Source organism: Dama dama, chromosome 9 (genome assembly GCF_033118175.1).
Source record: "Dama dama isolate Ldn47 chromosome 9, ASM3311817v1, whole genome shotgun sequence".
Taxonomy (NCBI): domain Eukaryota; kingdom Metazoa; phylum Chordata; class Mammalia; order Artiodactyla; family Cervidae; genus Dama; species Dama dama.
This window is the reverse complement of record NC_083689.1, coordinates 25,857,901-25,875,834: the sequence shown is the minus strand read 5'-3', so window position 1 is coordinate 25,875,834 and position 17,934 is coordinate 25,857,901. Positions and strand designations below refer to the sequence as shown.

Below are 17,934 nucleotides of genomic sequence, written 5' to 3'. Positions count from 1 at the left end.
ACTCCCTGAAATGTTGGTACACCCGGGAGTCCATGCCTCCACACTGCACCGCTCGGTCCTCGACTCTTTATGAGGTGGAGACACAGAGACTCCACCGAAGAAGTTACCTGCCATTCACAGGTGCAGTAAGCGAGCAGGGGAGCCAGGACCTGAGCCCCAGATGACTACAGCCTCTCAAACCACTGCCTTGTATTGCACTGCGAGCCCAACTCTTGCCTACACTGTACCATCCACACCCACAACTCATGCTCTCCTTTGCGACAGTGCTAAACCCACAGAAAGGACTTCCCAGGAGGCACTGGCAGTAAAGAATCCACCTGCCAAGGCAGGCAGATGTAAGAGATGTGGCTTCAATCCCTGGGTTGGGAAGATCCCCTGGAGGAGGGCATGGCAACCCACTCCAGTATTCTTGCCTGGAGAATCCCATGGACAGAGGAGCCTGATAGGTTGAAGTCCATAGAGTCACAAACAGTCGGACACAACTGAAGTGACTTAGCATGCAAACCCACAGAAAACCAGCTTCAGACCTGGTCAGAAGAGTCCAAGCCCAGGTCGGGGGGTCGGTAGGGGGCAGCACATAACTACCAGAGCCTGTAAGCAGGGGACAAGCCAGCCATGCCAGTCACTTGCACTTCACCAAGCACACACTATAGGTGGGCTCCCTCTTGGCCTCACATTATGAACTTGCCATTTTCCCACGGCTGGGTTCCCTTCCAGGAGGCCCACTTGCCTGGAACACTGGAGGGTGGTGGGAAAAGGGCTTGGCCATCCACTCCTTCCCAAGCTCCTACTCAGGGGCCCACCCTAAGGAGGCAACTCAAGTGACCACAGGTCCTACAGTGCGAAGGCTGGGCCTGTGCCCTTCCTGGCTGGGCAGCGACCAGAGGGTGTCATTCCTGCAGGCTCACCGACCTCAGACAGTCAGGGGTGCTTTCACATGCCCTGAGAATGCTTCAGATCGGGACCCACCGGAGGGGAGAGCTGCAAATTCAGGTCCTCTAAGGACACGGACCTCAGAGCTGGCCTGTGTCACCCGGCTTTTGGCTTGAGGCGGGGCCTGGGAGTCTGGTCTCATCTCATTACTTAACATGGCCTTGGCCTCTTCTGACTTCTGCTCCTTCTCTGTCAAGCTGGTGTAGGGCTTGGGGGTCCCTGGGGTCTGAGCCATTGGTGCCTCATTCCCTGTCCCCTGGAGGCTACCGTGGTTGCAGCAGCATTGGGCGTGGGTAGGGGGCGTGGGGGAGGGGGACAGCAGCTAAGGGAATCAGCTGGGGTGCTGGTGTTGCCAAGAGAGCAGCTGTGTTTGTAAATATTCACCTGGCAAGGGTTCCCAGCCCTCAGCATCAACTAGCCTCCTCTCCTTCAGCATATGCTATGCCTCCTTCTCCAGTTCAGAATACCAAGTGGTGGCACCAGGCCCCTCTTCACCCCCATGGATGGTGGGAAGTGACAGGCACAGCTGTTAAAACCCAGGAAAAAGAGCAGGAGGAAGGGGACCCTGGTTGGAAGCACTCTGACTTCAAGGTGGTAGAGGCAGAGCCCCAGGGACCATTTCCAGTGCAGATGGCCCCCAAACCCATGGCTCCACTCCAAGAGCCCTCTGCTGGTCCAGCTTCCTAAGCCCACCCCAGCACTCTAGACTTCCATGATCTGGCAAGATGGCTCTGTCCGGACTACTTCCTAAACATCTCCCAAATCTGACCACTCCTTTCCACCCTGCTACCCCTCCCCCTCCCCCGGCCTGGTCTGGTCCAGCCATCACCAAGTGCAGTCCAGACTCCCACACCAGTCTCCCCACAGGCCACCCTACTCTGTGCAGTGTTTACACTGACACCAGAGTTATGTTCCTGATACACAACCATGACCAAATAGTGACCACTGCTCAAAAACTTTACCTGGCTCCCTCCTACCTGAGGACAAAACTTCGAAGTCAGCACCCTGGTACTGAGACCCTCCATGATCCTCAGATTCTTCCTTCCCCTTAGAAACACATTGGCTTCCCTCTGTATCTGCCTGGAGGCAGGGGGGTGGGGGGGGAGGTCCGTGCAATGGGTTTGTGCAAACCTCTGATGGCTTCAGAAATGGGGGCACACAAGGCAAGCCAGCAGATCATTAAAGCACCTCCTTAACTCCCAGTGAAGGGCTCTGAAATAGAATTAAACTCCCAGGGTCCAGAGCTCCTGCAAACAAGCCAGGGAAAAGGCCCATAGGAGACTTCTGGTGCTGGATTGACTGGGTCCAAGTCCTGACTCATACTGATGGCTGTATGACCTCAGACAAGTCACTTAACCCCTGTGCCTCATCTCAAAAAATCTTGTGGACAGAGAATATAGCGCCAGGTGCACCGAAAGGAAAATATTCAATAGACAGAAGTTAGCTCAAGCAATTACTCTATCTCTGCCAGCTAAAAGGGCTCGAAGACAACCTGCAGAATGACATGCCTTCACACCCTACCTTTCCAACAGGCTCCTGGCAGTGGGGAGGCAGTGAGCTGGTCCCACCAGTACCACTCTCCCTTTATAAAGGGTATGTGGGGCTTGGGGAGCACTTACCACATCTTGATCAAAACCCAAAAGTGGTGAAGGCCCTGCCCCAAGTCTGTCCTCCTGGGGACAGCTGATGGCAACAAATGCCTGCTCTGAGAAGCCAGCTGATGGTGCGAACTCTAGGAGTGGTGGCAGAGGCTCCCCAGCAGCTGTGGCAGTGGGTCTGGTAGGGGACGGGGTGCAGAACACTGCTATGGGGAGCTGATGGCCCCTCAAGGCCCCCGCTGCTCCCCACCTCCAATCTGCACGCAGGGGAGCACTGGCTCAGATCAGCTCAGAGGCAAGCAACCCAGCCTTAACCCCTACTCTGCCAGGTTGCAAAGAGCCTCAGATTATACCCCTCTGCTTCTCCCCACCTCCACCCTGTCTTCAGTTCTAGAGAGTGGTTTGTCAGAAGGGTTGCTTAAGGACAAAGTCTTCTTACACATCTATCTGTGGCCAGGCCCTCAGCCGTGGGCTGGGGACCTGCAGGCAGCATGAGCGGTGGGGGTGGTGGGAAGCAGTGGAAGTGGGGGAGGGGATGCCAGATCTGGCAGAGGGAAGCCTGCACCGTCGCCCAGGAATCTCCTCCAGCTCCTTCCAGGGGCTGCCTCTACCCCCACCAGGTCACACCCAGTCTACTTAGGGGAGAGGAAAGAGATCAGGCACAGTCCCAGAAAAAACCTTTGCTTAGAGACATTCTGGGCAGTGGGGACACTCCAGACCAAATACCAGTATTGGCAGGTAAAAGATAATGGTTGAGCTTCCCCCAGCACAGGAGCACACCAGCCCCTTCTCAAGGCCTGCCCTGAGATGCTTTCCCACTTTGCTGGTAGGGGAGGCGGGGCGGAGGAGGGCAGGGGGTGGCCACCCTGGAGCCAGAATCCACACCTTGGCCCGCTGAAACCAAAGCTGAGCCCCGAAACTCCCTCAACACCTCTGGCAGGCAGCCTGGGACAGTGAGGTCCCAGGATGTGCAGGGCCTCAATCCTGCAAGTTTTCTTCACCGGGGAAGGAGTGGGGGTGGGGATCAGCTACAGCCTTTTTTCACTCTTCCTTCCCAAGACAGGATGTGACAGGGCACAGAGCAGGCACACAGGGGCCACTGCTGGAGAGTAAAAGGCAGGTCTGGCCCAGAGGACCCACCGCACCACCCTCAAGCCCCACTCACACTCTTCCGAATCTTCCAGAACAGGGCCTTCCCAGCACCGTCCACCTCCTCAGGTCGCGGCACAGCACTCTGAGCTCCCTCTTGAGAGCTCTGCGCTCAGCCTGCCTGGAAACTCTAGAGCCTGCGGGCCTTGCAACACCTTCCCTGGAGCTGATTCGGCTTCCCCTGCTAGCCCCACCGTTGGGGGCGGGCTGTGTGGAGAGCTTCCTGCCTCAGCAGCCCTTACCTGGAACCTGGCACAAGCCTGTTTGGGCTCCCAGGCCCCAGCCTCTGGCAACCCCACCTGGAGGGAGCTCGAAAATGCACAAATGCCTGAGGACCCACCCTCAGCAGCCCAAAGCCCTTTCCTCTTCTTTCTAGGCGGGACTCTTACTTATCTAGGCACATTTTCAGAGATATCTTTAAGGTGAAAGCCTCCTTCAATGCTTCTCAGGGTAGCTTCTGGGGCAGAAAATTCAGTGGCTGTAACTCAGGTCCTGGCTGACAGAAAACCACACAGGGTGCCAGAGGCGGGGAGTCCCAGCCCAGCAATGTTGCCCCAGAAAGCACGTGGCCCAGGCACCAGGTTGAGAAGCACAAACATCACCATCCCACCTGGGTGGCCCGGTCTGTTGAGAGGAAGACACAACTCTCCCTCAGCCCGGCACCCTCCCCGTCCACACAGGCATTCGAGCTCTGTGCTGAGAGAAGGGCCGCCTTCCTCCTGGGCTTTAATTAGACTCACAGGACCACAGAGGATTGGGGCAGACGCAGGGCAGAGGGCCTCCCCGAGCTGGGAATTGCTAGGTGAGGCCCACTGCACGTTCCCCCACAAGAGACAGGCCCAGGATTCAGGGTTGCTGGGTTACAGAGTAGCTCACCTGCCAAACCTCCCTGAGGAGCCTGAGTGTAGTTCTGAAGGTTTAACTCAGACTCCTGACGTAGAAAGGCCTAATTAAAGGCTGGCTGTGCCCAACCGCTGCGCAAGGCCCCTGTCTCAATAGCCTGAACCCACCTTGGACAGGCTTCCCTTCAGCAGTTCCCTTGGAGGTGGCCCGTATCACCTTCTGCTCCCCATCCTCAGCCCAGTACCTCTCAGGAATATCACTCACCCTAAGCCCTGGTCAGGGAACATGGGCCCGCATTCCTGACAGCCACGCCGGGAAGCCAGGCTCAAACAATACTTAATCAGACATTTAAAAATACAAATAGCCTTGAGCGCAAAGGAGCAAAGAGAAACACAGTGTCTTTTACGAGCTCTGAGATAAAAGTTGTCCTTACCAGGAATCAGACTGGACAAAAATTCTCAGAATGAGAAGGAGCAGCAGAAGTTAAGACAATGGCAATGTTCCCTTTAGCAGTATTTCCAGGGGACAATGACTAGGACTGACAGGGTGCGTGAGCCTTGGGCCTCACTGTCCTTCCTTCCACACCAATTCCGGGGGTGGCAGACAGGGAAAATGGCAAGGGCCATGAGTGCTACACAGGCAGAGGATACACCCTGGCCAGGCCCCACCGCGCAGGGAGCCAAGTCCCGTGGCTGCAACATGATCCTTTCCCCGCCCTGCCCTGCCCGTCCAGGTTAGGGCTACCAGAGCCCTGGCCTTGGGAGCAGTGATCCATTTCGTCACTGGTCCCAAGTGAGGACACACGGCAAACCCTACAGGTTCAAGCTCAGAAAGAGAACGTGGGCTGCTCCTGGCAGGGCCACGCTGTCCTGCTCTCAGAGCTCAACCACCGGTGGCCAGGGTTACAGGTGGGACAGGAAGGATGTGACTCCCTCCAGCTACGGGGAAGTTCCTCGTAGGTGGGTTGAGGGTCCTGTTAAGAGGTGGTTGGGGTCACTGAGGTGAGGGGAGCAAGAGAGCAATGGACTCGCTTGCCCACTTGTTACTCAGGAGCAGCTTGGAGACATCCTGCTTGGGGTGAGAGTCACAAGACACAACCTAAAACACATCCTCAGTCAGGGACAGGGAGCAAGAGATCAGGAGCAAGGTGGGAAGGAGAGTTCTGAGAAGGCAACAGAGTCCCAGAAAGAGGCCTGTAATGTGCAGGGACTCCTAGGAAGGAGGCATTGAGGCTGAGAAGACGGCACGTGGCTGCTGAGAGAAAAAGACTATGATCTGTGCTATACATCACCCCGTGCTTTGTACATCAGCCACAGGCTGATGGTGCCCACCAGCTCACCTGACCTAGCACCGCGGGGTTTGAGGATGCCAGAGTGTCCCAGGCAAGCCATGCGTCCAGATTCCAGCCAGAGGGACCACTACCACGGCCAGGAGCCAACAAGGCTCCTATACCCACCCTTTCCGGGGTCACGGTTTATTTCACAGGAATGACAATGAGCAGAGAAAAGGGAGTTCTGCTTTTGGTTAAAGTTTTCTGGGACTCTGATAAACAGCTTAATCTTCTGGCTTCCTCATTCTTTGACCAAGTTCCTCTTGAGAACGGCACAAGGAGAAACAAATCTGAGTCTCGCTCAGTTCAGCAGAAAGTCTGTGCTGGTCAGTGGGACCCTGCCACCTCCTGAATCATCCCCTCTGGAGTGACTCAGGGCCATGCAGAGGCCTCTGCCTTCCACTGCCCTCTAGTCACCAAGACCTGCTGTTGGCTGGGGAGAGCTGGTGGCGTCCACAGAGTTAAGGCAGCCCAGCCCACCGCTGGTCAGGGAGGGCTGAGAACTCAGGCCTCCTTTTCAAGGCCAGGATGAATGGGGGACTATGCAAATGACTGCCTCCGGAGGAGCCGTGGCAGGGGAGGGCCTGCTGCTGGCAGGCCTGCACCTCTATACTCGGGTCTGTCACATGAAAGGGTTTGTATTCCTACCGCTGCCTCCGGCACTTGGCCAGACTGGGGCTGTTCTCACCAGAAAACAAAAATCTCTTTCAGACCAAAGCTAAACCAGGTCCCGGCTGGCCCAGGGAGGCTGACAGACGTTGTTCACACTGACCCACTGAAGAGTCATCACCTGGATTCTCACTGAATCCCCCAGCTCTCCAGGGGCAGCTGAAGGCCCCTGTGGCTGCTTAGAAAATCACTGCGTCAGGTCGGGGAAGGCGGGGCCAAGAAACAGGATCGGCCCATTCTGAGGCTCTGGCTGTTATGTCCTTCTCAGAAATAGTCATGACTGGGCCTCAGGAAGCAACTTTTTGGTATCTGGAACTTTGGTAATTCTCATAGAGTTGAGGCGAAATGTGGAGAAAGAAATGGGAAGAAATATGTGACAGTAAACAAGAGCCCTTGTAGTGCACAGAGAAGACATTTAGGAACGGGGGTCTCGCGTACCCCTGCCTGCTGCCACAAGCACCCATGGGCTGTGGGTGGGGTCGTAACCCAGAGCCCAACATGCACAATCACACTCCAGAGCTGGGACCCCATCTCCCACAGAGCTCCACAACAAGGTCAGACTTCAGCCTTGTTCAGACTTTCAGAGCTGCTTGTTTGACACCCTAGCGTCACCAGGAGCTGTCCATTAACCATGGCACAAATATCTGCATTTATCTACGTATTTTTAAGGAATGTATTAATAACAAAACAAAACAAAACCCCAAACAGATTCCCAACATATTTTATTACAAGACAGATGGAAGAACATCATCTCAGAATAAAGGATAGTCATTTAACTTGAAAAACTCACAGTACTGCCTTCAGCTTCCACATTGTTTGCAATGTGTGGTTGCTAAGATTTCCTCTGCAGTGGATGACACTGAGTGAATAAACCAGGTAGAAAACAGTGCACACCCTAGGCATCCACCTAGAGACCGGACCCACAGGAGAGGCTAACCTGTGTGGACAGGTTATGCAGCATGGATGCTACACAGACTCCCATCAACAGGTGACAATGACACAGCAAGATCTCAAACACACATATGATCATTTAGCCTGAGAGAAAATCTAGGACAAAACCACCTCGGCGCTGATTCTGAACCAAGAGGAGGGTTTGTGGATGTTCCACAGGTATCCTGCAACCCAAGGGAAACAGGCCTTGTCTGCCTCTTAGCCCAGAGAAAACGCCCATCTCTGATGACCATCCACCCTCCTTGGGTCCTCCCGCTGTCAGCTGGGATCCTACAGCATGCCCAAGAAACCCTGAGAGAGTTCATGGGGCTGCCCCACTGAGGAGAAGCAGGAAGTAGGGGAGGCAGAGAAACGAAACTTCAATCCAGATGGAAAAGGGGGCTTCACAGGTCACAGCCTTCCCTGCCGTCTGACCTGTGGAAAGGGGATCAGGGACACACATCCCCAAACCTCCCAACAGCCCACTGGGCCAAGGGAAAGCCGCCTTCCCTTTCTCCGCACCACTCCAGGCAGAGCCAGGCTGAGGAGGAGGCAGCCTGCAGGCTGAGTGGGGGCTGAGTACAGGTGAGTCAGTGGTGTCCCCCAGAGGAGCACACCCAACACACCTGCTGGAAGGTACGTTCTCCAGCATCCTGGGGTAAAGGTGGCTTCATGCAGAAGAATGGCCAGAAGCACCACCCCTTCCACAGTCAAGGGGTCATGGTAGGCCTGGATAGGTTCTCCCGGAGGCCCCCTTCTCCACATGGGCACCTGCTTTCCTCTTACTGACCTCTAGGACCTCACCATCTACCCTCAGGCCAACCTTACTCTCCAGTCTCACTGGCTGGCCCACATTCCATCTTGCTGCGTTCTCTGCCCCAGCTCTGACTACCGTTCTATCTCCATCTCTGACTGTCTCTGCTGTGTGGCTCCAGCTGGCCATGCTGTCCAACCTCTCGCTGACCTTACTGCCCCCTCCCCCTTCCCCACAGCCCTCCTGTCTATGTGGCAGGATCCCGCAGTCAGTCCCCAGAATGGTTTATAGCCAAGGCTGGGGGAAGGGTTAGTGGTCAGGAGGAACCCCACTGGGGATTCTTGGCCATGAGAACAATCTAGAGAAAACAAAAATCAACTCAAACAATGAAAATATACTAGTGGGAAAAACAGGGCTACCAAGGGCTAATCCTGGTAGCCACCTTCTGTGCTGGTGGGCCAAACTGTGGTGGTACAGAGAGTGGGTCAGGGTTCCTGGTGTTGATTGGTGGGCACTATCCCAGAGCTGCCCATTCAGCCCGGGCCAGCCTGTCCTCTCTCTCCATTCCTCCAACAGCTATAGTCACTAGAGCTATTCCCAGCCCTGAGAGATACCAGCCCAGGTTTGCTTACCCCAGGATCTGGTAACACATGCCGACTGTTACCTCATTGGCACCATCCTGGCCTGGCTTCCTGCTCTAAAGCCCCAGGTGGCAGTTACCTTGGAATGCAGGCCTGAATGAGCAGATGATGAATCAGAAGCCAGCCACCTCCAACTCTCCATGGCCACCCCCAAGCACCCCTACTCCCTGGAGTAGCTGTCGGGAGAGGAGAGTATCTCCAGGAAGAGCTGGTGAACAAGCACAGATGGAACTTCTCGGGATCTAAAATCTTTCAGGCTCTTAGATTACAGATTGAACTTCTGAACAGACAGCTCGGCTTGGCTCACATTTGTCCCAGCCCATTTCCCATCTTCCTACTTCTGCTCGTCATGGACCCCAAGCCTCACATGAATCAGGAAACCATACCAAGTAGCTAGGTCAGAGAATGACCACACCAACCACGGGATCCCAGAGCAACTGAGCAATTATGTGGCACCACCTCTGGGCCTAACCTGAAGGCCAACCCCAAAGGCCCAAAACAGGACCTCAGTCACAGTGCTCCCCTCCTAAGGCTCAATGAGTGGTTGGTGGGGACTCTGACCAGGCCAACACAGGGCATGGGGCCATCAGACGAGATCCTCCAGTGAGCTGAGAACCGGGGCTGGGGCCTCCTTTCAGCTCTGCTTGGCCAGAGTGAGCTCCCAGCCTACTGGGAGACTGGAAACATGGAGCTCTAAGGAAATGACGGAATCTCGTCCTCACAGAAGACTACCTTCCACAAAGCCCGTCACCCTGCAGCTACAAGTGCAGTTATTCACTCATTCGTGAACGCACTTCTGGAGCACCTCCTTCTGTTCTGAGCTCTCCAATGAAGGCTGCTATGGCTCTGGCTGCAAGGGGTTCATACCTGCTTCCCCCTAGGACTTTCCCCGTATTGACGACATCCCCCAGCTAGGCAGAGAGCCTGGCACCCAGTAGGAGCACATTCAAGGTCTGCGGTCAGTCAGTGGACTTGTGGTGAGACAAAAGATTATAAAGCACATCATTATTAAGATAAATTATACTCAGGGAATTTTTCTCATCATTCACTTATGCAATCAACACTGACACACACACTGTGTACTGGCCCTGGCTTGGGGCACAGGCAGGAGACACCCTGGCTCTGCCTTCAGGAGATCGCAGTAGAAGAGGCCAAAGACTATAGTTTAGTGGAACCTGTGCCCCCGGGAGATGCGCGTGGCTTGAAGGGTGCAGGGACCGTTCACCTTGGCCATCCACATGCTCAGTTTTGGCCATATGCCCCTGAAACGGCTACCACACAGAATAAAGCCTCTTCGGCCTGGCCTCCTAGGCCTGCAGAGCCCAGCCCCGGAGACCACATTGGCTGAGTAGATATTGTGCCAAGCTTTCATTCAACTGTCTTCTCAGTCTTTTCTCTCATGGGTCCTTCTGCCTGGAATGTCTGTTCTTTCCCCACTCCCTTTTGGCATGTCAGAGTCCTGCATCTCCTTTGAGGAAGGCTTAGCTCAAGGTGTTACAACTTTAGCTAACATTTAGTTAGCCCTTTCCTATGTGCCAGCCCCTGCTCTTTACACCTGTCTTCTTAAACACTCCCCATCCAAGGACTGCTCCCTTGTCTGTGCCCACCGACCAGCCTGCTGGAGGGGCTTGGGTTCTTTCCAATCCTCCAGGTCCTTCTGTGGCCTGGAGTCTGAGAATGTGGTCTGACTCACAGCTCTCAGGGGTGGCTTCACCACTGAACCTCCTTGTGTCTTGATGCTGCATCTGTTAAAGGGGGCTAACAGCACCACAGTGTCATGGGTGGAATTAAATGATAGCTTGCGGACTGTAGAACATGGTGCTGGACACACGATATACGCTCAAGAAAACAGCAGTCAAGTCAGCACGTTTGCAACAACGCTTCTGCGATGAAAACACCGCTCCTCCCCAACAGTGCTTCATTCAATGAATGTTTTGAGTGCCTACTATGTGCCAGGCACTGGCTAATTACACACTGCAGCTTCTGTTATACAAATGCCTGCAACTTCAGCCTCTTTTTGTAAAAGAGGCTCACTTATCCTGAATGCTGTGTGTAGGGGACAGTCCTGGATCCCATCTGGGGCTGTAGCTGAGCCAGGTTCGGCCTTCTGAAGGTCAACCCAAGAGCCCTTACAACCTCAAGGGACAGAAAACCAACCAGGGAGCAGAGCAGCTGGGTTCTACTGCCCCCTGGTGTTAGCGTGCACTCATGGGGAGTACCCCCCTGCCCCACCATGGGCTGGGGAGCGAGAGAGGGCAGTAAGGTCAGAATTCTCCCACACAGAGGTGCACCATATGCAAATCCAGGCCTTCTTTTGTGAGGTGTGCCCTCAGATGTCCTGCCTGGAGTCCACTGTCTGTCCAGTTCCTGGCTGCTTTCCTGGGCCCCCTGGGATGGCCCCAGACCTCACACCAGTCCTCTACCCTAATGGGAGCAGAGATGGAGGAAGAATCTGATTGGGCTGAACTGAGCCAGGCTGTGCAAGTCTGCAAGTGCCCTGGATACCCATAGCCAGATTGCTGCCACACCAGTCTCTGCCACCATTCCTCTTCCTGGAACCTAGCCTCAACTGGACCATCTTTGGCCAGACTTATTCTCATCCATAATATCTCAACAGCCTCCCACTGCTCTCCCAGCCTCCACTCTCCTCCTGCTGGTTCAGCCTGGCCACTGCAGGTAAATCAAGGGCTTCTCTGCCCCAGAAATAAAACCGTCTTCCCTAGAATCCCCTCCCATCCAGACTCCATCCCCTCTGACAACCCACAATACTCAAGCAAAAGACCCTAAAAGACCCATCTCCCACCACAGTTCTTCCTGCACATCTTTGCTGACCTGACTTTCTCTACCTGGGGTTTGGCCTACCTGCCTCTGACAAACACCCCTGTATGCTGCAGAAGCCCACTCAGACGTCACCGATGGTCGGGTATATGGTTGTGCAGACTGGATCCTGTAGAAGGACACAGGGTTGCGTCAGCCTAGAAGTTCATCCACCAAGAAGGGAGCCTCTTTCTATTGTGTACAAGGGTGCCATTTGGCAGGCAGAAGTGCCAATCTATTGTTCTCAAAGTCCTCTGAGTGCTCACAGCACTGAGACCATGTTTTCCTGGGCCAGGGCATCTGACTCACCACACCGGGGCCTATTTTGTTTCCCTGTTTATTACTCAACACACAGGTGGGGTCTGGGTTGGCCTCAGTATAGCCGTTGCTCTCCCAAGGCTCAGAGCACATGGTTGCTTCCCCCAGACAGGCAGTATCTCCTCCAGGAGGCTCTCCCCGTGTCTCTGTAGGGCCAGACTGGGTGGTAAACGGCACATAACTCTACAAAGAGTACTATCACTTCAGGGGGGCCTCTCCTAGCCCCAGCTAAGCCAGAGGATTCTGGCAGCTGTCATGGGATCAGAATGTGTTGTCAGTGTTAGCCCAGGTGTCCTCCCTGCCCTCAGAGAAAGGCTGGGTCCAGCCAGAGTCCCAAGGAAGGTAGAATGATCTGGGAATGCCATGACGTGTGGCTGGAGTAGGCGCCACACAGCAACCTCAGTGTTTCACCCTTACACCAACTGTGGCATCTTTTGAGAAATTTCCTGTACGCATTGAGAAATCTGGCCTCTAGGGAAGCAGCTGCCCCCCTGTACCAACAGCCTCCCTACTTGACCATTCCGAGGCCCCTCAAAAGCCCTTCAGTGAGGCAGTTTCCCCACTCTAGGCGGCACCTGATCGCTTTGCGAAACATTCCGCAACAAAGCAGGACTGAAGGACAGTTTGAGTTAGGGTTGGCTGAATCCCACTTTCAGATGAGCATCTTGCACCGAAAGGATTTTTTTTCTCAGAGGCTGCTGATGACTCCTGCAGTTCTCAGGCACCTCCCTGTAGCCACAGAAGACCAAGGCTCCAGAGAGCCACCCTTGGACCTATGGCCAGGGGGTTGTTGTTGTTGTTGGTGGTGGTGGTGGTGATGGGGTCACCTAAGGGTAGCGCGATGGGGTCCTCGCACAGGGAAAGGGCTCTGAGAGCATCATCCATGCAGTAAGTAGGGGCTGTTACTATTTTGATACCTCTGGCCCTCTGTTCCTAACCCTAGCTCTAGCTCCAACCCTGTCTGCTGGATGCACACATCAGACCCAGAGGGCCCTGTCCGGCTTGTCCTCAGACCCGGCAGACAGAAGGAGCTTAGGGAGCTGAGGGGATTAGGGAGGCCTCACTCACTCCCCAGCTCAGGGGAGCGGCCCCTGTGGCCTGACACAGGGCAATGATGGAAGGGGACGCCCACCAACCCTCCAGTTCAAGCCTGATGCCACGAAGCACTTAGCACTGATGGATCAATTAAAACTTCAGATCAAACCCTAATCTTTCAGATATTATCCGTGTGACATTGGCAAGTCAATTAACCTCAATTCTGAACCTCAGTTTAAAAAAAAACAACCAGCACCACCGACCTCCTATGATTTGCCGTGAATATTAAATAACAGGCAAAGTTTCAGTTAAGAATTTCAAAAGGGTCGACTTCCTCCCCTTCTGCTCAGAAAGAACCTTACTACTTCCTCTGATACTGCTGTTTGAATGTGAAATAACAATAAAACTAACATTTCATAAAGCATTTGCTCTGGGCTAGGTCAGTTTAAAGCCAGTTTAAGGTTCAAGCACTGCACATACATTATCAGGCTGAATTTGTAGAAGGGGGTAGGTGGAGACCCTTTAGTGGTACCATAACCTAGAGGAAATCAAAGCTCAGAGGGTATTGACTGATGCAGGCAGGAAAACTGGTAGATGAATGGATCCTGGGTGAGAGCCCAGGTTCTGTGTGAGGGAGGAAGGGTGTTGGGCAGGGACTTAGGGGGGTCCTCAAAGTTTCTTGAGAGGATGCAGAGGTAAGAAGCTGACTCCTGTGAGGGGGAGTGGCTGGGGGCTGGCACAGTGGGGACACAAGCCCTGGGCATAGCTGAGGAGCCAGGTGAACCCTGCTTTACAGAGGGTCAAAGGTGGGCAGGGAGGGGTCGTGAGGAGACCCTCTCAACCAGGATTGGGATGCCCCAGGTCATTCTGGGTCATGTCCTTGACCTGCTGTGGGACCTCAGGGCCCAACACCCTCCAGTTCTGGACCCTGGAGATGAACAAGGATAAACTGCCTGTGCCTGGACTTGGGGGTACGACTGGGCTCAGGCCTAGTCTGCTCAGCGGATGGTCCTCGCCATATTGGGGGTGGGGGTGTGGGGAGGCCACGAGAACTGGAGGGAAGTTGTGGGGTCGCAAAGACGAGGTTGTTGTGGGGTCGCAGTGAGGAAGGTCCCTCATTTTTATTGACACAGCTGCTTCCCAAACGCGGCCCGGAGCCCGCCAGAATTTGGAAGGGGGAAACCTGGGCGATCCAGCGGAGTCCTGAAAGGATGGCTCAGAAGCCGGGGCTGGGGGCTCAGCCAACCCAGGACCAAGATCCCACAGTGTGCTGGGGATGGGGGTCACGGACGAGGACGGGGATGGGGGGACTCACCCGAGAACAGCCAGAGGGAGCCCCCCGACACGAGGAAGAAGGTCAGCATGTCGGTCAGCGGGACCCAGCCTGGCCCCGCACGGCCTCCCCGGCCCGCAGCCCCGCAGCCCCAGCAGTCGCCGCGCCGCCGCCGCCGCCGCCGCCGCCGCCGCCGGGTATTTTTAGCCCCCGCCCCTCGGCTCCGCAGCGCCCCGCCTTCCCGCGCGGCTGCGGCGTCTCGGCGGGAGGGGGAGGGCCGGGAGCGCGCTCTGCACTGGCGCTCGCAGCCAGGTCCGCCGCGGGCCGGGTCCGGGCGCCCCGCGCGCTCACCCCCGCGTCGGAACCGCCGAGGCCCCGGGCGGGGGAGGGGCCGGGCTGCAGAGCGGACCGGCCCTCCCCACCCCAGCCCAACGTCAGGACTCGGCGTTCTGGGGAAACGGGCAGGAGAGGGGCGCGCTGGCGACGCGCGCGGGGTGGTGACGCCGCGCACCTCGCCAATGCGCGACTCTTCCCCCTACACGCGCGATCCTGGCTTTTAAGGCAGGGCAGACTCTGGGTGGCAGAGAGGTTGTGGTCGCCTGTCCTAGTAGGCGCACGTGCTGCTGCGCCGATTCCCGCTGACGCTAACGCCCCCTAGGACCTCAGTTTGCAGACACTGGGAGCCTCTGGGTGTCAAGCCCTCTTAACGAAAGAAGAGAAAGGGCGATAAAGGGTTTAAGTAGGATCTGGAAAAGTGGCTGTTAGGAGGGATAGTGCCCATATTCGCTGAGAGCCCCAGGTCGCACATCTCTCCTTCTGGGAAGATTGAATCTGAGGCCACCCAAGGTCACAGGAGGCTCCATGTGGTCACAGGCTGCCACACGGGGTCACATGAGGTCACAGAAAGCCACATGGAATCACAGGTGTTTCACCAAAACACAGGTAATCCTGGTCTTCACACACAATCATATGTGGCACATGAGGCCTCTCAAGAGGCCCCTCACAGCTACAAAGAATGGCCACACAGGCACCCAAAGACAGGGATGGCTCCACTGCCAGCTGACCAGTTGTGTTACCAGACTGAACTCACCCCGCCTGAGGCACCGCAAACCTAATCTACTGACACCAGGTTTTGGTGAGGGAAAATACAGTGTTTATCGCAGTGTTCCAAGCAAGGGAGTGGAAGATAAGCCCCAGATCTACTTCAAGTTCGTCTCTGAGTTAGGGTTTTTTTCTTAAGGGATATGAACAAACAGGCTGAAATTGATCTTCTTGTGACATTTCTGTGACATTTCTTCATCGCAGTTTGGAAACAGGAGAGAAGGGGCCAGGGCACAGCCTTTGAAAGAATGGCATTTCCTGAGGACAACATGGGGCTTCCCAGGTGGTGCTAGTGGTAAAGAACCCACCTGTCAATGCAGGAGACTAAGAGACATGGGTTCAATCCTGGGGTTGGGAAGATCCCCTGAGAAGGGCATGGCAACCCACTCCAGTATTCTTGCCTGAAGAATCCCATGGACGGAGGAGCCTGGTGGACTACCATCCATAGGGTCTCAAAGAGTCAGACATGACTGAAGCGAATTAGCATGCATGCAGGAGGACAACATAAACTACTAGAACCAAATGGGTCCAAGATGGTAGACCAGTCAATTTCCACCAGACCTTAATCCTCAGTATACACTGGTTGTAACAAATCAGCAGCTAAGTGACACACCCATAGGTGCCAGGACAGTTCCAAGACTGACCATCAAAGACCCAAAAGAAGTCGGTGGCCCAATTCCTGGAAACCTCCACCCCTTCCGCAAAATAACTGGAATAATCCTGCCTATTAAATTACCCAGCCCATAAAAACTAACCAGGCCATATTTTAAGGCCTTCTTGCCTGAGATGGCCCACCTTCTTTCTGTGGCGTGTTCTTCTCTCTAAATAAATCCATTTCTTACCTATCACTTTTGTGACTCACTGAATTCTTTATGCGATGAGATATCAAGAACTTGAGCTTCATTAAGTCCTGAAACCAGGTGTGTGATTCAGTTTCAAGAGTTAGGATGTCCCTGGTTTATGATACTCTGGCCAGGTGGTCCATGGCTTGCAGTCTGTTAGCTCATCTTGCCCTGGAGAAACAACCTGAGTTTTTTGTTTTTGTTTCTTTTTTACAGAAAAATATGGAATGCTTCACAAATTTGCATGTCATCCTTGCACAGGGGCCATGCTAATCTTCTCTGTATCATTCCAATTTTAGTATATGTGCTGCTGAAGCGAGCACTGAGTTTGTATATTAATGATGATCTCTCTAATAGCTTTTAGTTACATTAATGATATCAACAACAGCAATTTTAGTCATCTGACTCTGGTTGATTACTCTTTAGTTAGCACAGCGTTGGTGTCAGAGGGGACAAGAAAGGAGACAAAGTTTTGGATAGAGAGATTAATCATAAACTCGGTAAGAAAATTCAATTTTAGGGAGACACAGCTTCAATCTTCACTCCTGTTTTAACTTTCTGCCAAATCTTTGAGGGAAGAGTGATGACCATTCTGGCTATTTCCTGTTGAAATGGGGGCATAGTCCTGACTCAATTGGAAATGGAAACATTGCATACCAAGTAGGAAATATTTCTGAGATCCAGGTCTTGCACCTTTGGTGCAACAGCTTACAATACATTTTATAATCAGGTACCCAGTTAGAAGCAGGAAGAGGAGTGACAACCCAAACTTAAATGCACCTTGATAAACAGATCTCACTCACTAAGGAATTCAGAAGAATAAGCCTGAAAACCAGCCTGAACCTAGTGCTACTGGGGAGACTTGTCACCAGGTAATGAATTTCCTAATTTTATCTAAGTAAATCTTAACTTCTGATGTGGTATTAACATATACTTAACAGATTCTATTAGCTACTACACTTATGTTTCCTTTTTCTGCTAAAATCTAATCTAAAGCAATTTTATTGTCTAGTATTAATCTGGCTAAAGAATCTAATGCCTTCTGCTGGGAGGCTATGGCTTGAGTTGTTTCATCTGTCACTAATATTCCTAAAGTAAGAGGAAGATTTCATAAGGTTGAGTTGGCAGCTGCTAGGAGATACTGTTTTGAGAACAGCTGATGGTGTCCTTGAGTCTGATATGGTTAGTTCAGAAAATTCAAATTCTCAGTAATATAGGAACCAATCTGAAACCAGGTCCACAAATGGCCACCCAGCTCTGTTTTGAATGCTTGAACCACAGTTACTCTATTTTCACTTCTAAATGTATTTTTTCCTTAATGGTTAAAGCAGACGTACAATGTATGTTCAATAAGCCACAGAATAGACTGTTCCAATTTAAATTAAATGATGTGTAAGCCAGAATGACGTCCCCAGACCTCAATATATGAACAATTTTTTGGTCATTTACCCTTTTGTTTGCAAATCTTTCAACAGATCAAAATAGTTGTCCCTATTAGTGGTCCCTAATAGATGCCAGGATGATTACTGCCTCCCTGAATCCATCATGTCCCTTAATGCTAGACCTTCTTATTTACATACATATCTACATAGATATCTATATCTGCTGTATCTATCCATCTATCTACTTAGAGAGAGGGATCTTCCTAGTATTCTACATTGGAGGAAAACTAATCCAACACAGTGAACAAGTTCAGAGGTC

General features: G+C 53.4%; 1 protein-coding gene and 1 non-coding gene across 9 annotated transcripts in view; both read right to left on the bottom strand.

Annotated features, from left to right (window-relative positions):
* Positions 1-14,480, bottom strand: part of ACSL6 (acyl-CoA synthetase long chain family member 6) — a 64,325-nt gene extending 49,845 nt beyond the window's left edge. For 2 of the 8 annotated variants that reach the window (XM_061150822.1, XM_061150826.1), the window contains exon 1: positions 5,863-5,974. In XM_061150822.1, coding sequence (XP_061006805.1) covers positions 5,863-5,914 — 52 coding nt within the window. In that variant the 5' untranslated portion in view covers positions 5,915-5,974. Of the gene's footprint in view, positions 1-5,862; positions 5,978-11,709; positions 11,795-14,332 lie in introns of those variants that run through there. The other 6 variants (XM_061150825.1, XM_061150824.1, XM_061150829.1 and 3 more) reach the window with 6 other exon arrangements.
* A 1,969-nt stretch (positions 14,481-16,449) lies between these two features.
* Positions 16,450-16,556, bottom strand: LOC133062944 (U6 spliceosomal RNA). Its single transcript, XR_009694264.1, has one exon. It is a non-coding gene; the product is annotated as a U6 spliceosomal RNA (small nuclear RNA).
* Between the last annotated feature and the right edge of the window lie 1,378 nt (positions 16,557-17,934).